This window comes from Mastigoproctus giganteus, chromosome 2, assembly GCF_048544385.1.
Source record: "Mastigoproctus giganteus isolate SK-2022 chromosome 2, ASM4854438v1, whole genome shotgun sequence".
NCBI classification, from domain to species: Eukaryota; Metazoa; Arthropoda; class Arachnida; order Uropygi; family Thelyphonidae; genus Mastigoproctus; species Mastigoproctus giganteus.
In genome coordinates this window covers 194,647,473-194,672,226 of record NC_143576.1, presented here as the reverse complement: position 1 = coordinate 194,672,226, position 24,754 = coordinate 194,647,473, and the positions used below count along the sequence as shown (strand labels likewise).

At 35.3% G+C, this 24,754-nt stretch overlaps 1 protein-coding gene across 4 annotated transcripts in view; it reads left to right on the top strand.

Moving 5' to 3' along the window:
* The window catches only part of Brd7-9 (Bromodomain containing 7/9), a 143,040-nt gene that overhangs the window by 13,383 nt on the left and 104,903 nt on the right, over positions 1-24,754 (top strand). For all 4 annotated transcript variants that reach the window (XM_090368880.1, XM_090368879.1, XM_090368878.1 and 1 more), the window contains exon 2: positions 17,823-18,154. In XM_090368880.1, coding sequence (XP_090225006.1) covers positions 17,823-18,154 — 332 coding nt within the window. The remainder of the gene's footprint in view (positions 1-17,822; positions 18,155-24,754) is intronic.

The window sequence follows — 24,754 nt, the reverse complement described above, 5'->3', positions numbered from 1 at the left end:
AAGAACACTCCTTTGTTGAGTTTTCTTTGACGTTTACCTTTGATGTAACAAGGCAAACGTTTCATGTAAACATCTAACAAGGTCTGAATAATATTCCCCTGTTACTGTCTGGCCTTTCTGAAGATAATCCATTAGCAACACTCCATCAGAATCCCAAAAAACTGATGCCAGCAGAAGGAATCAACTTGGCTTTCTTTGGAGGGTTTTTTCCACTGTTTGGATTGCTCTTTTGTTAAAGTGATCCACCCACATTTCATGCTTGGTCACAAATCTTGCAAGGAAATTTGCTGGATCTGTCTGAAAATGCTTCAGATGTTTCACTTGATAATGCTTATGCATTTTTTATCTGCTGTCAACAACTTTGAGACCCATTGTGCTGACACCTTTTTCATAGCAAGGACTTCTGTTATTATGTGATACACATGTTCAGATGAGATGCCCAAGATACTGGCAGTGTACTCGACTGTCACTCATCAATCACCAATCATGCACACTGTCAACTTCTGGAGTGATGGATGTTGCTGGTCTTCCACAGCATGGATCATCTTTCAGGCTTTCTCCCTCATTTAAATTTTTCTGCCCACTTTTAACCATGGAATAGGAAGGGCATTCTCCTCAGTGTTGTAACCATATCCCCATGAATTGCATTTGGGGTTAGTCCCTTTTTTCCCCCCACATATTGGACAACTGCATGCTGACTGATTTTGTCTATCTTTCATCATTTACACAACTTTGACATCAATACAGTATCTGTAATTAAAAAAAGACATTATTAAAACTACATGAAACTTGGTGGCTTACTATTTTAAGTAAGACCACACACTGGCAAGGCTTTTGTAGATTTATTGGATGATTGTTTTCTACAGCAGCATGTTCAGGAGGCAAATAGAGGAAGTAATACTCTTGATCTGATTATCAGTAGTTATTTGATTATTTATTTTTTTTTTTTTTTTAGGAGCATTAGCAATTAAGGCCATATTGCTCCGGGGATATGCGATGGTCATTCCCTGACTTTTTCAGGGGTAAAGGGAAGGGTTTTTGCTTTCCTAAAGGCGATTACAGAGGTCTGAGACATTATTTAAATTCTATACAGTGGGACAAACTGATGATACCAACAGCAAATTCAAAATGGGAAGCATTCAAAGAATTAATCTTGGAAGCTACTAGGCTTTTCACACCAACTAAAAAATATTGTTCAAGGTTTAGGCCTAAATGGATGTAAGATGAACTAATTAGACATGTGGCAGAGAAGAAAAATGCATGGGATACATATAAATTAATGGGTGGCATGGAAGCCCATGATAGATATAAGCTGGTCTGTAACCAAGTCACAAAGGAGGTTAGGCAGAAAAAGGCAGATTACGAGAAATCTTTGGCAAAGGATGCAAAGAAAAACAGCAAACAGTTCTTTAACTATGTAAACTCTAGAAGGAAGGGGATGAATCAGATTGGTCCACTTGATATTGATGGGTCAATTGTTGATGATCCTGCTCAGGTAGCTAACAAACTAAATGAGTATTTTGCGTCTACATTCACACATGAAGAGTTATTTATTGAGGGGAATGCCAGAGGTGAATTAAACTCTGGCAGTAAGCTAGATGATTTTGTAATAACTGAGAGAAAAGTGGAGATAAAATTGTTGAAGATAAATATAAGTAAGGTATCTGGTGTGAACGGGATCTATCCAGTTATATTAAAGGAGGCAGCAAAGGAAGTAAGCAAACCCTTAGCCATAATTATGAGAGCTTCCTTGGACTCAGGGGAGGTACCCATGGACTGGAGATGTGCAAATGTGACCCCAATTCACATAGGAGGATCAAAGGGTGACACAAGTAATTACAGACCTGTTAGTTTAACTTCTGTTCCAGGGGAATTAATGTAGGCATGGTGGTGGCACCTCCATAGCCAGGTGGGCAGGAGCAGTGCGTGGCACACGCTTCTTGATTGGACCGGGGCTCGACCCCGTGACCACCAAATATGGAGGATGCAGAAATGTCAGGGAATGACCACCGCATATATCCCCGTAGCAATACGGCATTAGTTGCTAATGCTCCTAAAAACCAAATAACAGTGGAGGCACTGGTTAAAGAAGCATTGCAGGATCATCTAGACAAGACTTCATTTATAGCTCGGACACAGCATGGTTTTGTTAAGGGGAAGTCTTGTCTGACCAATTTGATTGGATACTATGATGTAGTCACAAAGAAACTGGATGCAGAGAATTACTTTGATATCATATATTTGGATCTTAGAAAGGCTTTTGATACTGTTGCACATAGGACTACTGCACAAATTGGAGCAGTGTGGCATCGGAGACAAATTGCTGCTATGGATAAAGGGATGGTTGAGTGGGAGAAGACAGAGAGTGGTAATCAATGGACACTGCTCTTCGTGGACTAATGTTATTAGTGTATTTATTAATGATATTGATGATGGCATATCAGGCTTGATGTCCACATTTACAAATGGTACGAAGGTTGGCAGGGTTGTTAATGACACAACCCTGCCAACGCAATGACAGTACGCTGCTGCAACAGGATCTAGAAAAGTTGAGCAGATGGGCTGAGAGGTGGCAACTGAAGTTTAACATTGACAAATGTAAAGTATTGCATATGGGAAGTAGTAACCACAGTAACATATCAACTGTGTGGTACCGTACTAACAGTGGTAGAGAATGAAAAGGACTGGGGGGAGGTAATTGTGCAGGCAGATATGAAGTTTTCTGATCAGTGCACACGGTCTGCAAGAGTAGCTAATGGTGTCTTGTCAATGATATACAGGAATTTTTCTAGCAGGGATAAGGAGGTGATTATCCCCTTGTATAAGGCAAAGGTCAGGCCACACCTTGAGTACTGTATACAGGTCTGGAAGCCGCATTTTAGGAAATATTTAGAGCTGCTGGAGCAACTGCAGAGAAGGGCAACAAGATTAACGGATGGAACAAAGGATTGCTCTTACGAAATTGCAGTGTCTGGAGACTAAGCACATGAGAGGTGATCTGAATTAGGTGTATAAAGTCTTGAATGGTTTGAGCATGCCCAATGCTGATGGGATTCTTCCTCTTGCTCAGAGTGATTGCCTGAGAGGGCATAAATTCAAATTGAGGAAAGACGGTGTAGGATAGATGTGTGAATGTTTGCCTTTAGCTAACGTGTGTTGATTGCTGGATAAACATTTGAAGCGAGTGGATGGGTGATATTAGAAAGTTTTTTTTTTTTTTTTTTGCTGATTCTATTTAAGCTTGCTTTCTTGCATCATGTGCCTTTGCTAATGCTAGTGTTATACATTAAGTACAGAAATATTTGACGTTGTATCACTGCCCTTTCATACTCAAGTTAGAGACTTTTCAAACGCCTCTCATAGTTCGCGGTTACTGCATCTTCATATCATTTAGTGATTATTGGTGAAACTGACTGAAGTGCTGAATCATTGTTTTTTTTTTTTTTTTAAGACATTTATTCCTGGAAATTTTTTGCAGGAGGTAGCCTTACTTGGTGGAGTAGGATACATAGCTGAATTCGATGAGTCATTATTGTTGTGAGCCAAATCTCATTGCAGATGGAATCCAAATAAGAAATCTTGAGTTTTATATATCAAACTTAAACATAATTATAGTTATTTAGTTTAGGACTATAAGACTAAAAGCCCTTTACTAATCACCAGTAGGGTGATTACTGATGGCTCCACTATGTATTTAATAAATGAGCAGTATATAATGACATTTCCAAGTTACCAAGAAAAGAATTTAATCATGTGATTGTGATTCATTTAAAGAACTTAAGAATTCCAGTACAGGCATGCATACCAATGAGAGCTTCCAGGGCAAAGCCTGGATTTAAATGTATAAATGGGACTTTTGTGTCTTGTTTCCTAGATGAATTTATATAGCATGAATGGTACAGAAAAACTTTGGATTTAACCATCACTAACATACTGAAACACATCACTAAGAGAAATCTATCCTAACATCAAATTTAATTTTTAATTTCCTTAAAGTTTTTATATATCATTTGATTCTTTAATTTAATGATTATAGTTTTAGCATACATATAGTTATATACAGGAACTCCCCGACTTATGGAGATTTGACTTTACTTAAGTTTTTGCCGACCAGTGCAAACTTAAAAAAAATCGTGGAAACGTATTTTGCACCCCGTAGGAATAAACGGAGGTATCGTGAAAATATCATGTGAACCCAATAACACATTGGGTTGTTTTTTATTTATTTATTATTTTTTTTTGTAATTCGTTCCAAGGACTTGGAAGTTGAAAATATAATATAATTAACTATTAATAAATAAGCCCATTATATACGTAATAACACTAATAAAACCTCCATTTACGATGAAATTGACATCCAATATTCTCAGGAACCGATATACCTTCCATACGATTGTTTATTTAATGACCGATGATATTTGCAGGTACATATAGCTTTCCGATATAGCTGGAACAATACATGGGTGGAAATTTAGATGCGTGGCGCATGGAACATCACTCGTACGATTATTTCAGATCTATGACAAACTGAAACTTAAAGCTCCATCAACCAGTTGCAGTGCTGTGCACTTTGATGACTTTAAAGCCAGCAGAGGCTGGTTTGAGTGCTTCAAAAAAAGGGCAAATGTCAAAAGTGTTGAAAGGCATGGGGAGGCATCCAGTACTGATTAAAAAAAAAAAAAAAAGCAGCTGAGACCTTTCCAAGAGTTTGTTGATCAGGAGAATTATCTTATCCACCAGGCTTTTAACATTGACTAAACTGGCCTCTTCTGGAAGTGAATGCCCAGGAGAATGTACATCACTGAGGATGAGGCTAGTTTACTTGGGAATAAGTCTATGGAAGATAGGCTCACTCTCCTGTTGGGTGCCAGTGCCTCTTGGATTTTATGCTGAAGTCTTTGCTTGTGTATCACTCTAATACCCTCAGTATTTAAACAACAAAAGGTCAACAAAGGCATGTTGGGAGCATTTTGGCACAGTAACAAGGCCTGGGTTATGGGATGTCTTCAATGAATGGAAGCTTGAAGTTTTCTGTCCTTCAGTGAAGCGTTATCTTGAAAAAAAATAAGCTTCCTGTGAAGGCACTGCTCCTGCTGGATAATGCACCAGGCTATGATCCCAACCTTGTTCAATCTCTTGAGGCACATAACTTTGTTCAAGTCAAATTTTTGCCACCAAACACCGCTCTTCTTCAACCAATGGACCAGCAAGTGATTGCAAACTTCAAGAAAATCTACACCACGAAAATGTTCTCAAGTTTCTTTGCACTGACCTCTGGTGAAAATGCTGTCACCCTCAAAGGTTTTTGGAGGTTGAAGTTCAACGTGCTGGATTGTGTGAGGCTGATTGTAAGTTCATACAATGATGTTTCCACCTTAAAAGGCCAGATGTTTTTCAGCCTCGAAAAACATCTGGCCTTTAATTATCCATAACATTGACAGATTTGAAGATGATGGTGCTTTAACAAATGATATTGTCAGTGAGTTTTACCCCTCGAGCATTGTTGCCAGAATCGACACCTTCAGCTGATAAGTACACCGCTGCAGAGATTGAGGGCTGTGGAGATTTAGAAGGGGTCGGCTGCACAACCTTATGAAAGAACATATTAATGGATGACTGGATGGTGGCTTTTTTTTCTTTTCATCGTAGATTTCTTTGTAGCATGCAAGCATATCATTCACCCCTCTGTTAAGAATCATCACTGTCACTGCAATTTCAAGAAATGCCACTGCATACTTTAACGTTGTGGAAACCAGCGCGATGCTTGAACCTATTAAACCATCCATTGCTTGCCATCAATTGGGTTGGGGTTGCCGTACTTATCCTTAATACAGTGGGGACCCAACATCCAATGGTAATTCGTTCCACAAAACCCATTGTATGTTGAAAATCACTCTTTTGAAACCAATAAATGTATTATTGGTTTCAAAAAGTTGAAACCAATAATACATTTATTTCCTGTAATTTGTTCTCCAACAACAACACATAAAATACGTATTTCTTACATGTTAAAAATTAGTGATAAAAGCAGTCAAAAACATCTTAAAATAAAAAACAAACAATAAATTAGCATTTACCTTCTACTTGAAGAGCAGAGCTGATGAAATGAATGGTGGCATAGTGGTAATGGGACTCTATATCAAGCTTCAGGTGTCTTTTCAGTCTTTTGTTGCTACTGGCGGCAATTCTGGCAACGATGCTCAAGAGGTAAAACTCACTGATGGTTATGCCTGTCTTCTCTTTTTTGTAATTTTATAATTTTGAAATTTTTTTAAAATTGTAAAAGTTGTAAAAAACTGTCCAAAATGGACTGTTTTTTACAACTGTTTTGTAGCTTTCTGAAGTAAGAAATCACTTCGTCCTCCATTTTGCACATCACGAGTTCAGTGTTTTCGATGTCGGGGTGTTTTTATCACTTCTCTTAAATGCTCACAACAATAAATGACAGTCTTCAACTCTTCAGCTGACACTTTTTGGGTGTCTTTTTCTTCCTTTCCAGTGCCAATCTCTGTAATTTTTTCCAACTCTTGTAGCTCCTCTAATTTTATAATTTTGAAATTTTTTTAAATTGCACGCTTTTGTAATTTTTTCTGGGCATGAGATAAAAAATTGAATAAATACAATAAATAATGCTATTTACATGTTCCTAAAACATTTCTTTTTCAATTCAATCAACTCAGTGAGCACAGTTGCGAGTGCTGCACAAGCATGGGGAAATTCCTACTTACTTAGCATTCCACGAAATGCAACTCTTATGTAAGTCAGGGAGTTCCTGTATGTATGCATCTCAGTTCATTAGAAATGGAAACCATTCTGCAGTATGTTTTTTTTTTTTTTTTTTGAGCCAAGGGATTTCATTAAATAAAAGTTCTCATTAAAACACACAAAATGAATAAAAATAGGAAAATCATGTGATTTAATTTCTGTTCCATATGATGTAAGTAATAACTTGAAATGAGTGTTTCTGTCTAGTACTTTACACCAGAAAGTACACAGTCACTAAAAAAATTAATGGCTAATGAAAAAGAAGAATTTTCTTTGAAAATATACATGTAAAAAAACATCAATTGCAACATCATCGGTTTATGTGAGATTCAAAGAAAAGGTGAAGATTTGGTCAAACTAGAAAATGGACATTGGCTGTACTACAAAGTAACAAACAATGGACAGTGTGGTGGAATATGATTCCTGATCAACAAACGACTAACAGATTCAACCGTAAAAGAAAGTATTACTAAAAGAATTGCTTGCTGTGCTATTAAGCTAAATAATTGCTGTTCTCTTCAAATTATTCAAGCTGATGTTCCTACAAGTACTCATGGTAATGATGAAGTTGAAGATTTTTATGAAGATATATAGCCAATGGACAAGAACTAGAAGAAGTGGAAAGGTATAAAGGTACCTTGGACAAGAAATTTCAATAGATGAAAATTGAATGGCACATAAAATTGGGATGGCAAGCATTTGGAAAGCTTAATATAGTCTTCAAAACAAACTTGCCACTCTGTGTCACACAGTTTTTGATCAATGTATTCTCCCTGTCTGGATGTGATATGATGTGAAATATGGACATTGAATGCCAAAGCTTTACAAAGGCTGAGGAGTCACACAGAAAAGTATGGAGTGCTGAATTTTGAACATAACCAAAAGAGACTGAAAAATCTGCATGGATTCACCAACAAACCAAGGTCTGTGACAGCATTTAAAGAATAAAGCACGTGAAATGGACAGGTCACATATCAAGAAGTGATGATAAATGGACCAAACGAATTTTGGGATGGATGTCGCTCAACTCTAAACACACCAGAAAAAGACCAAAGATGAGGTGGATTGATGAAATTGTGGAATTTGTTGGTGTACAATGACAACAGAAAGCACAAGATTGCAGTTGCTGGAAATGCTGAGGAGGCTTTTGTCTTGCAGTGGATCGACAGTGGCTGAAGATGATGATAACATGGTAAAGAATATATTTTCTGCTGTTAGGTAATATGCAGTTAGTATGAAAATGTTAGCACAAAAAATAATTAAATCAAAATGCTTATTTGAAAAGCACATGTGGAAAAACATTAAACAGCACATCAAGAAAGGAAACATTACTGAACAGTGACATCACTACCCAATGACTCCTCCTTCCATTTGAGAGTTACTAACACCATTGTGCATTTGCTGTCTGATTCCACCTGCCAAGGTATCCCTAACACATGAATGTTGATGATTTATATAGATGTAAAACTCAAGGCCAATGTCATGAACAAACATTTTATTCAAGAACAGTTTTGATAACATATAATAGGTCACCAAAAATAATGATATTTCTTTTTAATTTTTTAAAATATTTTTTCTAACTTCTTTCTAATTTCTTATTGATAATTTTATTGTCCAATTTATTTTACTGTGTTAATTTTGTTGTCCAATTTATTTTACTGTGTTAATTTTGTTGTCCAATTTATTTTACTGTGTTAATTTTGTTGTCCAATTTATTTTACTGTGTTAATTTTGTTGTCCAATTTATTTTACTGTGTTAATGGACATAGGCAAACGGAACACCTTACAAGCATAACTAGTTGCAGTTTTGACACTTGATGTAATAGTACTTAATTTAATATATATATAAAATGTAATTTATTAAAAAGTTACAGTGGACGAATGGTTAATAAGTCGGGTATGACAGATGCACCTAAAAGTGCAAAGCAGCATTAAAGGATGCAAGAGTATGTATAAGTTTGTATTAATATATTGAATAAAGTATGCATAAATGGATGTGAAAATTACACAGTGCCAGTAACTAGAAGGGTGTGGATAGTAGAAAAGGAAATGTAGTAGATATGTGAAAGAATGTTAATATCCTAAAAGTTTTTTTTATATATATATATAAATTTTTTTTTCTGCCGACCCCCCCATAAAAGTAGTTAAAGTCCTAGGACCCACGGCTTTAGGTACTTACATTAATTATGCTTATGTTAATTGCATTTTAATTCAGGTAATTTGTTTTTTGGCATACAACAGGTGCTCTCAATTCTTCCATGGTAATTATACCTGACAGTTCATCTCCCCTACCTAATACGCTGATAATAACATTTTTGTCTATATACAGTGAAACTTCTCCTAACGGACACCTCTCTTTAACGGACACCTCTCTGCAACGGACATTTTCAAATTCCCCAACTCTCCTATATTGGTTTTAGCGTGTTTTCAGCTTCTGTCTAGCGGACATTCTCTGTAACGGACGCGGACAGGCAATCTGCACTGTTTCGTTTAGATTAGCACTTAATTTGATCTCCCCATAACGGACAGCGGGCGAGCTCACGGCCCTTTTTCTAGGAATGTTTCTTCCACGTATTGCCTCAATCGTGTGTTTATTTTCTATTTCCAATTCTCTGAATTTTATCAAGGTTTACGACACAGTTCTAAACCCTTTTTCAAGAATTTTAAGGCACGTGTAAAACTTATGATGAATTCGGTGTGTTCAGGGGGAGGAATTTTGTCGGCCTTTCGTCTTTTGAGTTTGAGTTTTCAGTTTTGTTCAGTGTTGTGTGAAGTGCACAATGTCTTCTCGTAAACATTTAACTTTTAAAGATAAAGTCGAACTCATTAATGCGTATGATCGGCAAAAAAATAGTGTTCACAATCTCGCTGCAAAATTCAAAATCGGGAAGACGCAGGTAAGCAACATCCTAAAGAAAAAAAAATGAACTGCGCAAACAATTTTGGCAACACGTAAATGATCAGGTTCAAAAATCATTCCCGAAAACTGTTGGACTTCAAATTGACAATGTTATGTATGAGTGGTTTTGTTGTGCACGTGCTAAAAAAATTCCCATTAATGGGCCTGTTATTAGGGAAAAGGCTTTGGAAGTTGCGAAATTTATGGGAGTAAATGAGTTCAAAGCTTCTGTGGGATGGCTAGACAAGTTCAAAACTCAGCATAAAATTTCTTGGAAAACCGTAAGTGTTCACCACTTATCTGTTGATACTGGGGTTGTAACAGAGTGGACCGTCAAATTGGAAGATTTATGTTGTGATTTTGAAGCTAAGGATATTTACAACTGTCACGAAACAGGGTTGTTTTTTAAAACTCTTCCTGAAAAAACAATGAGTCTAAAAAATAAAAAGTGGCAGGGTGGAAAAATTTCTAAGAACGCTTGACTGTACTATTGTGTACAAATATGCTGGGAGACTTTGAACAACCTCTTGTTATAGGAAAACCACAAAATCCTCGTTGTTTCAAGGGCATAAAGTTGAATCTTTTGAATGTTGACTGGAAGTCTAATAAAAAAGCGTGGATGACACGAGGTATCATGAACAAATGAATAAGTCACTTTAACCAAAACATGATTCGTCAAAACAGAAAAAATTATTCTTTTCATGGATAATGCTGCATCTCACCCGCACATTGAATTGTCCAACATTCAAATCGTTTTTCTGCCACCAAACACATTTGCAGAGTGTCAGCCCTTCGATCAAGGGATAATAAAAATTTTTAAACTTCACTACAGAAAACGTGTTTTAAGACATCTCATTGCAAACATGAACGATGTAACATGTGCGAGTGACCTTGCAAAGAAACTCAGCAGCCTAGATGCGATTAAATGGATTTCCTCTTCAGTAAACGCAATTAGAAAACAAACTGTCGTGAACTGTTTTGTAATGTCTGGCTTCTCAAATGCAAAAATTGTGAACAGCAATGTGGAGCACCAAGAAGAACAAGAACTTCATCTATTGATAATGTACAATACTTCCGCTACAAGTGACTCTGGCTACAAAGATATAGACTCAAACCTCACTACAGAAGTGGTGCTCTAGATATCAACGACATTATCATCGATATTTTTCAAGAAGTTCCTCATGAGGATGAAGAAATGGAAGGAGGTCATTCTGTCGAAGAACATATTAACAACGAACCACCGATGAAAATAGAAGAAGCGCTCATACAGACCAGTCGTTTAAAAATCTTTTTCGCCGCTGAAGAAGATACTGAAGGACTTTCGATGGTTTCTTCACTCCAAACAAATGTTGAAAACAAAATTATCAGCCGGAAGAAGGTGCAGAAGAAAATAAGTGATTACTGTATGTATTTTTCTTAAGATAAAGTCATAATATGCATAGCACAATTGTATGTACAGTATATTATTTACAAAAATATTGTGCAAAATCTGTATATATTTTAATTTAATTTTACATTAAACGTTTAACGATTTTTCTTTCTTTTTTTTTTCTCCCTCAGACTTCTCTCTAATGGACACATTCTCGTTCCCCATGGCTGTCCGTTAAAGGGAAGTTTCACTGTATATATATATATATATATATATATATATATATTAGAATATAATATAATAGAACAAGTAAAAACATTTGAATACCTCATCATTACAATTTCAGATTTTGGAAATGCAGATATGAAGAGTAAAATAATAAAAATTTTAACAAAATGAATGTTATTATTAGAAGTCACTTTGGTAAATATATGTCAAGAGATACAATTATGACTTCATAAAATAATCTTAAAGCCAGCCTTAATGTTTGACTCTTAAACTTGGATCTTGAAGAAAAAAGATAAAAAAAAAAACTTGAAGGCATTACAAATGAGATTTCTTAGGCTGCTTGCAGGGTACTCATTGAGAGACCATGTGCCAAACCACACCATCAAACAATGTTAAGGCATCAGCAATATAGAAGATATTACAAGATATAGAACACAGTGGAGGGAACATGTAATGAGGATAACTGATGAAATACCTAGATGGCTTTGTTTTATAGGCCACATGGATGGAAGTGTTGGAAGATCTGAGAAAAGATGAACAGACCTTAACGGCCCAATCCCTCATTTGTAGAGAATGAGAAAATATATATACATTCAGTGATCACTGAATTATGACCACAGCATCCGTAATGGACTAGGCCAAACAGCTTTATTTGCTAGAGCAGTAGTAATTGCATCTGGTCGTGCGAATCAAAGTGATAAAATAGTAATTATGGGATGTAGTAAAGATATCGAGTATCAAAAGGGCATGATTGTAGAGCTCATGCATTGGGTGCTTCCATATTGGAAAAAGCACATCTTGTCAGTTACTCATGGCCCACTGTGGTTAAGGTGTACAAAGAATGGCTTTGAATGGGTCAATCACATCCCGGCGGCAGAACTGTAAAGGATTACGCAAGGTGGATGTTTCGTGCAGCACATTATACGGGCTCAACAGCAGATCACTGTGTGACAGTTGACATCGCAATACAGTATGGGGAATGCAAGAATCCAAATTACAATGTTGATCTCGCAGTGCTTGTGCCACATGCCCAGATGTATGGATTCCACAGCAGACGACCCAAGAGACACCTTCTCCTCACTGCTGATTACCTTAGACAGTGAATGCTGTGGTGTCAAAAACATACTGGTTGGACACTAGAGAACTGGAAATGAGTCCAAATACCTGGTATAACTTGCCGATGGGTGCCTTCGTGTATGGCACAAGCAACACAAGTTCATGTACCCATTATGCATGGTGCCTACTCTCTAGGCTGGTTGTTGGTTAATACGGGGCACATTTTGCTGGCAAGAACTAGGGCTCCAGGTTTATATGGACCAATGATTCACTGTGAGGTCTATCGGCAGCTCTTAGGAGATCATATATACCCCTGCCATGTTGCATTTTTCCCATACAGAAACAGGATCTTCCAAGATGATAATGCACTGTCATTGAGCCCGCACCGTGCATGAGTGGTTCAAGGAACACAGTGAAGATACTACCCATCTTGATTTTCCTCCAGATTTGCCTGACCTCAATCCAATTGAACACCTGTTGGATGTTTTGGAATGGGAAGTGAGGCATATGGACAAGCAACCATCATCTGTTCTGACAGGATGGAAAGGCTTGCAGGCAGCATGGCTGCAGATCCCTATGGACATCTTCAGACATCTAGTGGAGTTGATGCATAGGTGAGTAGTGGCTGTTAGCCATGCAAATGATGGCCCAACAAGGTATTAGGTAGGTAATTATAATTCAGTGATCACTCAGTATATATACTTGCTTACCAGGTATTCCATACTATCATCTCTGAAACAGCCCTCTTGAAACTTGGGGCAACAAGTCCAGTGAGTCCAATGTTAAAAGCATTTTCAGGGACCCTTTTTTGGTGATCATCTTTGTTGCATTTCTGTTTTTTCCTTGGTCTCTGAAATATGAAATCTCTGCCCTTTCAGTGTAAATTTTAGTATTGAGAAAAAAGAAGAAATCATGGAAAATAGGTCTGAAGAAGACAGAGTAAGTGACTGCAGCCATATTGTCTTGGCTAGAAATTGTAAAATGTCCATGCCTGCATGAGTAGTTCCACTCAAAATGCTAAGAGTAAGTTGATGGCTTTTTTTTTTTTTTTTTTTTTGACATCAATGAGATTGTGTTTCTAGAATTTTTTTCAGTCAGACTGCTGATCACATTTCTGCAAAGAAGCTTTTCAGCTGGAAGAAGGTCATCATCCAAATGCATTATACCTAAAACTAATAAATGAGCACTCTGCCCTGTGGATATGCAAAAACATTAATGCATTGTTTTATAATGGCTAGAAAAGTGAGGAATAACAATCATTTCATACTTTGCCTGTTTAGGCCAGCATTTTCCAAAGCTTACGTTTGCAGTCACTCTACACCCATTTTGAAAAGAATTAAATCTCCACCCCACACTCCATTAAAGTGTGTATGATGCCTATTTAATCAGACATATGTCACTCTCATACTTGTTTAACTTTTTATTCAAATTTAATGCAACATAAAAAAATATGATAGTTACTACAAGAGACTCATTACTATAGATTGTTTAACTCAGTAAGAAGAAATAATGTAATTGAAGTAACATCATCGAGAACTGCAAAATTGTTTCTTTTTTTATCTACTGTATATCCAAAACATGCTTTATTTACCGTATACCCAAAGACCAGCAGAAATCATCTTACACTCCCAATATGTTGAACACTTTATTTTGATAATTTCTGCAGTGCACAGCAATTTCTCTGCACTAGAAGCAAAGAAATTTCTCTCACAAAGATAGAGATGTAACAGGATGCAGATTGTTATATCATTCATTTCTGGATATATGTATGAAGGGCATTCAAGTTATGAGGTTTCCAAATTTATTTCTCATAAAATACACAAGGTACAGAAATGAAATATAAGTAAATTTTAAACAAACTTCTAGAAGGAACACACATTTTTCACACTTTTTCTTTCAACCTGTGATGACCATTTCAAAGATTTGTTTGGAGGTGTGTTTAGCCCACTGGTGAATGGCTAAAGCAGCTGCTTGTCAGTTAGGAAAAGCTGCAAAGAATATCCTTCATGTTTGGAAACAACCAGAAGTCACTAAGTGCAAGGTCAGGTGAGTATGGAGGATGTGGGATAACCTCAGTTTTGTTTGTTATAAAAAAATTTTGTGCCTTAGCAGCACAATGGGGTTAAGCATTATTCTGCTGGAATCAAATATGATTTAGTCCACGTGGGCATTTCTTTTCAATTGCTGGGGGGAAAAAAAATTTTCTTCAAAATCTCTTCATATGAGTTTCCTGTCACTGCAGTGTCCTTAGAAACAGTGTAAGGATTATCCATCAGTATCTCTAACAGTAACCATCATTTCTTTGCACTTACCGCAACAAGGAACTTTTTTGGGTGGCAGTGACTTAGCATGCTTTCATTTAAAACCATTCTGTTTAAAGCTTCCATACTCCTCTGACTTTACTCCTTTCCTTCAGAGGAGTATGTCCTCTGACATACTCCTCTGGTTGTCTGGAATAATTTGAAAGGCCGATTTTTCTTCTTTTTTTTTAATGGTATAGTATTTGAGACAAATATTTATTATGCTATAATAGTATTTCTGTCTTTTTTTTTTTTTTTTTTTTTTAAGTCATATATCTGGTAAAGTTGGATTAGGACTTGATGGGTTTTCTCAGAAACCACCCAATTTTCCATGACATATTTTGTTCCCTTTATTTCATATTATCAGTTTAGCTCCAGATTTGGTAAGAATAATATCTGTCCAAAACTGCAACTTATTATTTTTCTCAGTTTTTTTTAACAGTAAAATGTCAATGAAAAGAAACAACACTGAAATGGGCAGAAAACCAGGAAGAATGCAATATAATCAAATTGATATTATTAAGGAACTTGAAAGATTTATCATCAAAAAAATTGTTTACAACAAACAAAACCAAAAAACAATCGACCATTATTTAAAAAAATTACTTTAAATATTTTACAGATAAAATTTGCAGTAAAATAGCTATCCGAATTTGCATACATATGTAAATGTACGAATTTTTATGTATAAGATATTGTTATTTTTTAAAATTAAATAAATTCGTTTTTTCACGCTATTTAAAGTCTTTTTCTTTTATATATATTATAACAGAATTTTAATTTTACCTTACATTTTATTATCCAGAAGAGGTCTGACACTAATTATTCTGCATAACTGATGCTCTACTGTATTGACTTTTGGTTGTTTCTCAACAATGAAGGATGACAGAACTTTTCCTAGCTGACATGCGGCAGCTTCAGCCGTTCACCAGTGGCTTAAATACACCTCCTGACAAACCTTCGTAGCAGCTTGTGTGAAAAATAGGTGTTTCATCTAGTAATTATTTTGAAAAATGACTTAAGTTTCATTTCTGTATATTATGTATTTTTTGAGAATTAAATTTGGATACCTTATAACTTGAATGCACCTCATACATAATGTCATACAAGAACTTTTCAGTTTGCCTTTCTCTGAAGGCAGAATACTCCAGGATAGCATGGTGGTTGTATCACTTGTTAGGAGAGAGGCATGGGTTTGTTTCAGAGGGTGGAGGAATCATAAATGCTTCTTCAGTCAGGGCCATATTTAGCTGAGTTGAGGTGTAAGAAATAGGGTTTTCCCTTTGAATTATTCCAAATTTTTCAGCCCACATAAAATATAAATCAGACCATGAAAAAAGAAGTTATATAACTTCTTTGTTATAATACATATAATATATATAATACATATAATATTATACACAATTTTGTAGTGCATAATTTATAATGACCTCCAAAACTAACACTCAACAGGACAATTGATGGGACGAGACAATTTCATTTAATCATCCCAATCATCTCAATCTGTACTTTTCCACTAGGCACAGCAGAGACAGAGATATAGCATGCCTATGTTTGAATTTAATTTTAAAATTATCCCACCTTATCCATTTTTTGCAAAATAACAGTAAGCATTTGCTTGCACATAAGCTTCTCTAATTTTGAAAATTGCCACTGGCATCTTAGACTCCAAACTAGAGTGAATCAAGTGTACCATACCTGAAATGTTGCTCACATCTGACTTAAAATATTCACTATACTTAATTTTTGAGCATTCTTTCAGAATGAGAAACATATCAAATGATTCTTTGGAGGACTGTCTTTAACACAAAAGCAGTTATGAACGAAAATCATATTCTATGTAATACGTTGCTACCATAGTAATATTTTTCACATAGTTGATTATTATTCTTTATTCATGTTGTGTCAGCATAGATAATGCTTATTATTTTATTATCATAAGAACTTTTTTTTATATATCCTACATATGTTACATTCTGATAAAACTTGTTTAAAAGTATATTCTGGGTAATTACACAGGTATTCTGATAAGTGAGCAAACACACTGCATTGGTAACATTAGAATGTGTATTGTCTGAAGGTGATGAGTAAGTCGATGGTTATAAGTTGGGTGGATGTTAAGTTGGTGTTTTAAAGGCCATTTTGCCTTCTGGGCTCGAGTATAAAAGAAAGAAATGGCAGGGGGAAGAAAACATCAAAAAATTGTATAATAGATATCTGAAATATGTAATGTTTTACAAACTTAGCGATGGTGTGAAAAGCCGGATAAGTGATCTCTGCTGATAAATATATTATGCAGAGTACAAAACTTATTTCAGCTAGCATGGTAACTTTCAAGATGCTACTAAACCTTTATTTAACCACCATGGGAGGGGGGGGGAGAACAGAACACCAACACCAGAAACACGATCTCTGGAAGCTCCAGGAACCAAATAAAATGCTCCCATAATAGGATTCCCCCACCTCCCTGGAGGCAGTATCTGCTGCTGCTCCAGTACATAGAAGGAAGTGTCACACATCACAATGACTCTCTCTCATCCTCTACCAACCATAGGCCCCCCCCCCACCAGGATAGCAGCTTATAACATTTATAGCCAGCTGCTAATATTGCTGGATTTTGCCCTCCATGCTTCATGTGAACAGAGTTTCGAGTTTAGGAATGGATGCTTTCTACTAGGTCTTAGGACAGGTTTCACATGACTCCCACCTGTGTTAGTCAGTAAGTTGCTGTTTTGTAAGTTGCTACCAGGCCTGCCAAGCAAGGTGAACTTTGTACTTTGTATATTATATTTATTATCAGCAGGGCTTATTTTCATGTCTTTTCACTGCCCTAAGTTTTTTAAAACATGACATTTCTATTTGTTTGTTATATTTTTTGGCCTCCCCTTCCACCTTTGTTTATGCTTTTAACCCAGAAAGTAGCTTTGCCTTCTTCTGGGGTAGACTATGAAAACATGGGCTAACATCCCCTGCCCCACAACTTACTGTTATTATTATCATTAACTTACTCAATTACCTATCAGTCAATAAACATTCTGATGGTACCTTATGCAGCAGTGTATATGTGGGCATTCACTTATTATTATCCTTTGGTTCATTCATGGATCAGAAACTATTTTTATATAAAAGTTTTATTAGATATTTATTGAGTTTTTAATTAAAAGTAAATTAATAAAGTTTCATACTATGTTAAATATACTTCTAGAGAGACAGGAAAAGCCATTGAAGATAGTTCTAAAAGTAGGTAGTGGAGGTAGTAGTAGTAGTGTACAGGCTCCAACCCCACCTGCTCCTGTTTTATCTCCAGTTTCACAAGGACCTGTTTTAGAACAACCAAAGCCTCCACAGCTTGAAGAACATTTGCCAAATGAAAATAAATTTCATTCAGAAGGGAGTAGTCATTCTCATGAGAAGCATAAAAAATCAAAAAAGAAAAAAAAAAAGAAGTCAAGTGACAAAGAAAAAGACAGACATGATAGAAGACGGAAACATCACCATCATCACCATCATCACAGAGAACATTCACATGAAAGAAGGGTAAAAAAAAATTGAAATTCATAATCTACTATTACAGTATTAATCACTTGATTAGCTATATCTTGTGTACAGTTTTACATTTTACTAAGGGATGGAAATATTGTTTCTTTAGTTAGCAAAAAGAGGCTTTGACTCTTTTGAGGTGAAACTGCTTTAGGTGTGCCCCAGGCAGTTTTCACATGGGAGTAACTTTCGCCCATGGATGGACAAAAATTGCCACGAAAATATGACACAAAATGATTCATTTACCACTCTGTACTAGACATGAGTGACATGACGCCGTACGTAGCAGCATTGCACAACAGTCACTACCCTTACAGCACAGCCATAGTGTACTCGCACACATGTTACAAAATTTAAAAATCTAATTATTCCTTTCGTCATTCTCTGCCATATTTCATAAAAAATTGACAGAAAAAAATTTAATTCAACATGCCGAAGACTATTAGTGAGCACTGTAAGGCGTATAGAGCACGTATACATGCAGTGCGATTACCAAAACCACCTCCATTGAGTACAAAGGAGAGAACTGTAAAAACTTTGTAATAACTTGTAAAACAATTGAAAAATATTAAACCACTGTAACATTGAAATAATAAACATTTCTAAAGAAGTTTCACTTGCCATCACTATGGCATACACGATTTTTTTGCTATCTAATATTCTATAAAAAAAAAAAAAAAATCACTTTATTGCTTTAAGTTAATTCTATGCAATGAAATGTACCTATTTTTAATATTGACAGTTTTTTAGATGGCTTATAGAAAATAGCAAGAAAAGAAGATATTTAATCAGTTATGCAAGGATATAAAGAAATTTTCTTAAAAAATATGCACTGGTTGGAACCATGTACTCTAACTTATTTTCTATGGTGTAGAGTCCCATGTGATGCCATTCAGCATTTGTCATTAAAAAAAAATAGTTTTAACAGAATATACCATTGAAATCAGCAGATTGTGGTTACTTTAACACGTGACTGGCCAATAATTGCCCAGCCGTATACAGTCAGACCTCTCTTTAACGAACTTCTATATAGCGAATTTTTTTGATTACCCCCTGGTCATAAATAAATAAATAATTTCTGTATAATAAAAGAAAATTTTTACATAACAAACTGATTTCAAGAGACTTGGGTGTGCATTGTTCGCACCTCTGGCCTTTGGGCAATAAAGCTGATGCTGTAGAAAGCAAGAATTAAGAGCTAAAGGGATTAATTTTTAAGAGCAAGAATTTAGGGCTAAAACGATCCACAATTTAGTGGTGTCCATAAAACCTATACAACCATCTCTACTGTACAGAGAAGTTGCACTGGTTAACCGCTATCTGTGTCCAAAGCCTCTCCTTAATAGAGAATTAGGAGAGGGTGATTTTTCCCTTATCCCAGAAATTCAACTGTTGTTTTGTAGAAATGAATCATCCACACTTTCACTAAATTTCACCTGCCTCTGTTTACATGGTAGGTACAAGTGGTTCCCTAAATCAATTTTGTTTTAGCTGCTGTGCAAGTAACATTACAATATGTACATTGAACTCCTTGAGTGTAGTGGGAAAAAGTAGAAGTGCCTAATAGTGTAGATCGGAGCATTTTAAAAAAAAAAAAAAAAAAAAAAAAATCAATCGCTTTAAAATTTGGTATCCCTGCCAATAGTGTGTCAACCATTCTGAAAAAACTTGTTTCGATTCTCAAACTGTTTGAAGAAACGGGACCCAGCATGGGAAATTATGCATATATGAACATGTAGATGAAGTCGTTTTTAAGTGGGTGAAGTTGATTCGAGAGACCAAAACACGCTGATATCAGCACCATTAATAAAAGAAAAGACTATGGAGTACGTATATTTTCTGGGGAATAAACATTCCAAGCCAGTTCTGGTTGTTGGACAAAGTGCCATGGCTTACTCGAAAAAGTTATTTCTGGTAAAAGTGGGGTTGTAATTGAAGAAGACTGTATCCATTGGAAAGAAACCGTTTTGAAAGTGTGAAGCTTGTTTTCTTCCCTCCAATACCTCATCTGAACTGCAGCCAAGGTATTATTAAGAATTTGAAAATGCACTACCAAAGTGAAGGTGCATGCTGAAAAAAAATTATACTGAGTATAGAAACCAACCAACCTATAGATTCTGATATAGATTTGTGGATGTGCAAAAGTGTGGAGTCAAGATGTAACAGAAACAACGATTAAGAATTGTTTTGCAAAAGCATATTTTGCTAAAACGTCAGCGATGAGAGGGATGAACTACTACAAGATATTGAGCATCTTGGGAAGAACTCCAAGCAGTGGAGAAATTGTTCTTGATGAACTTTCAGGAGTTGACAATGATGTCATAGTAGCTGAATACCTGAGTGACTCCAACATTTTGAAGAGTATTCAAAGAACTGGTGACAGAATTGATGATGAGTTGATGAAAATGAAGGCAATGGGGCCTTATTAAATCTTCAAAACATGAAATGTTGGACAGCATTTGAAACTTTGTGTTGAGGCCTTCAGTGTGAAGAAAATGTGCTGGAAAATATATTTGAGTGTTTAAACAAATGCAAAAATTTTTATGAATGATGTTCAGTGAAATTCAGTGTATACAACAAAAAATAACCAGATATTTTACAAATAATTCTTAAAAGTGTACTGATATATTGTGCGCATTGTTGTAAGTAGTAATTTCTTAATATATATGTATTAATAAATTAATTGTTTTAAAATGTTAGAAAATTTATTCATTCTCACTTATTTCTGATTTATTTCCCATATTTTACTATATGTTTGAATGTTGAATTACAGTATTTTTCATTGTTAAAAAGGACATATTTCTTTATAGCGAAAATTCTATTTAATGAATTTTTTCAAATGAACAATCAATTTCGTTATATAGAGGCCCGATTGTATTAAGGCAACCAGAATCTGCTGATTTTTTTTTTTTTTTTTTTTTTTATGTAAACCCCAAACATGAGAGAAGAACTCTTTATTGCTTACATAACGCACATTCCGTACACAATACCCTTCATGGCTACAAGCCAGGGGTTATTAGAACCTATAGTACTTAGTACCGTTCTTGGGTTGGAGGTTGAGAAGACAAAAGAAGATATTTGTTGACATTGGACTTGAACTTCTGTAGACTGTAATTTTCAGGAAATACGTATGAAGGAAGGTTGTTCTAGAAAACGGCAGTTGAATGAATAAACGAGGAGGATGAAAAGTTGGTTCTGTGAGTTTGAAGTTGGACAGTAAATGGATGTTGGCTGGTGGCGGCACGTGTTCGGACTGTTTTTAAAGAGAAAGCGGAAATAGAAAATAATTGGCCAATCAGACTATAGAAAAATTAATTTGCCAATTATTTTTCTTTTGATACAGACAGAATTGTGTTTAGAACAGAAAGTGAAGATTAAAAACCAAGTAACTGGAAGAGTGCCTGTAGATAGTAGCTATTATCTTCTGGAAAAAAAAAAACCACATGTGTACCCCGTACATACAAAAGATGTTTTATGTGAAAACTTCTTTGACAAAAATCCGAACCTTTTTAAAATCGAACATCTAGAACCAAGGTTATGAACGATATAATGTTTTATGCTCACGCCTGCTACTTACTGTACCTAATCAACGTTAGTGACATTAGCGTCATACTTCAGTCTAAAATATTTAGTATGAATGATGTAACATTTTATGCCCACGCCCACTACTTATTTTATCAAATCAACATTTGGAAGAGGTTAGCGTAATTCAAGCCAATAGCCTAATTACCCATTTGTTGAATAGTATGATTGCAACAATATAAATACAGGTGACCCCCGCTTAACGCTGATAATTCGTTCCAGAAAAACGAGCGCTAAGTGAATCCACGCTAAGCGAGCACCGCATTCCCATAAGGTAACATATGTATTTGTAAGTTGCGGTCGGTGCCATAGGATATTTCCTAATCAATAATAAACGGTAGTGAAAAGATGCACTGGTCAAAATATTTAATATTCAAATATTTGTACATAAAATATTCTGCATTACATACGTATATAATTATGTGGTAACTACTTACGTATCAAAATTAAACTTAAAATTCCAATTAAAATCATGAATTTAATCATGAAAAATGTGTCGATTTTGGGTTGAACTTTGGCCCTCTTCAAAATAAACTAAAAGGGGTATTAATTTTAAATCCCCGCAGCGTTACCACCCAACAATAAAGTCACCCGATCCTTCGTCGCTTTGAAACCTGGCATGTTTTTTTCTTCTTTCAATATGAAACTTCTTTTAGGCATTCGTTTCCACAAAAGTCCTGCTTCATCTATGTTATAAACTTGTTGAGAAGTATAACACACAATATCCCTCTTCAATAATTTTAACAAGTTCTTTTTTGAAAGTTTCGGCTCCTCGATCTGCACTTGTGGCTTCTCCCTAGATTTTAAATCTATTCAACCAGCCCTTACCAGTTTTAAATTGTTCCACATTTTTTTTTTTTTTTAGGTGAGTTTTCTTCAGATCATATTGGCTAATCTCTCTCTCTCTCTTACGAAACGATTTCGTTAAATATGCCAAAAATGCAATCTGTAAAAGAGCGTTATAGTGATCTGTGACAGCGTTATAGTCAGATACGGGTTATAATATAAGAACAGCGTTATAGCGAATCGGCGTAAAGCGACCTTAGATGCTAATGCGCCAATAAAATTCAAACCAAACAAGCGTAAAGCGAACTGCATTATAACGGGGGCCTGCTGTACTTGTATTGTTGCAATCTGCATTTTCGTTACATTCCATTGTTAGGTGCTGCTATAGCTGAGTATTCAACGATGCTGAAGTTAAATGCGGAGCATTGTTGCAGTATCAAGCAAGCCAACCTAAGAAAATAAAGGCAGAGGTAGCAATGAGTGCGTGAGAATGACAAAAACTATCGAGATTGTGTAAAAGACGAACAGAAAATCAAGCGTTGGATTTGGCAGTGCCTTCAACTAGGAATGCCACTGGTTGAAGGCAGTGATGTACCTAAAAGTGAGTAATAATTATGTACAATGGAACATTTCTCCAATTGCCGAGCAAATGAGTTTAAATGATTAAGCTCCTTTTCCTTACACCGACTACTATTTACTTAAGAACATGCATTGAGAGTTTAATGGATATTTATGAAAGATGATTTCTGTTCTGTATGCTACATTTGCGATCGCCTATGGTTCAAAAATGACACATAGAAACCAGCTGCTAAAGATACACCATTGATATGCACTGCATTTCCCAATGTTGACGTGATCCTTGTGTGTAATAGCTGTAGAGGATCAATTAAGAACAATGGGACATACAGGATATAATTGACTTCATTTCATTTTGTTGCCTTACTCATACTGGCATACCCATGATTATGAGCAATATTTTCTACATTAACTTCAAATTAGAAGAAACTAAACAGTTAATTACTTTCTTGAAAGAAACGTTCAATCTAACTCTAAATACTCAATTTCAACTACAAGATTGGGTACTTAAATCCAGAGACATTTAGATATGTTGCTTTCGCAAGTATATATCTCTTACTTTAGTTATCATAAATCCATTGTATCTTGTCTTCCAGCTGAAATTATGGAAATTTGTGAATGATCAATAAAATATTTACAATACAAAAGCTTTTTTATTTTGTAATTAATATATAGAAATCAAAATACTTAAAAGAAACAAAAGATTTGGTAACTTTTGCGGAAATGTCATTTGCATATTTCCATCTCACATTTTCATTATCACTTTAGTGACTGAGTTAGCATCATTTAGGAAGTGACTTAATTTACATAATTTCCATGTTGCATTTTTGTGACAAATTGGTTTTACTTCACTCTGAAATTTAGTAGGTGCCGCCAAAGATGTTTTCACATCAAGAAAGTTTTTCAGCTTTCATTCATGAGGTTTGAGCCACAGATTTTTGTTCATGACTGACAATTGTTAATTTGTATGTGGATTTAAAAAAAGAAATTCATTTTATTAAATTATGTTCTGAATTTTGAAAACCTTAGAGGTTTCAAATGATTTACTAATTGGCTTGGTTTGGGCATACAAAGTTTAAAAACATGCAAAAATATTTTTCTGAGTAGTTTATTATTTAAATACCAAAAATGTGTGATTGTGATATTTTGTTGATTTCATTTGTATTAAATATGATTTCTCTATTGCAGTATTTTTTTTTGGAAGATGCAACATCTTGTTTGCATATGGATAAATAACCTTTCCATGAGTAAGCTAGCTGCATGTGGGTGCTTCCCCCCCCCAACATAACTCTGTGGATTGATTTTTTCCATGGAATTTTAAATTTTTTAAAATATTAAAATATTTTATACAAATAATTTAAATTATTAATTTTAAAATGTGTAAAAAAAACTCTGCACTCCACAAATTTTAATCCACATTTTTTTAATCTGCACTCAACATAAATTTTTAGGAAAAAAATTATTGAATTTATTGAAATTAGATGAAAAGTAGAAAACTTTACAAAAAAAAACATTCCAATAACTCAACCATTTTTCTTTTTTTCTCTGCATTTCTCCTCATTATAGATTTGACACCAATATTCACAGGGATTCCAAAATGTTATCAAGTTGGTCACTAAAACATAGTTGGAATGTCCTTTGTGAAGTTTTCTA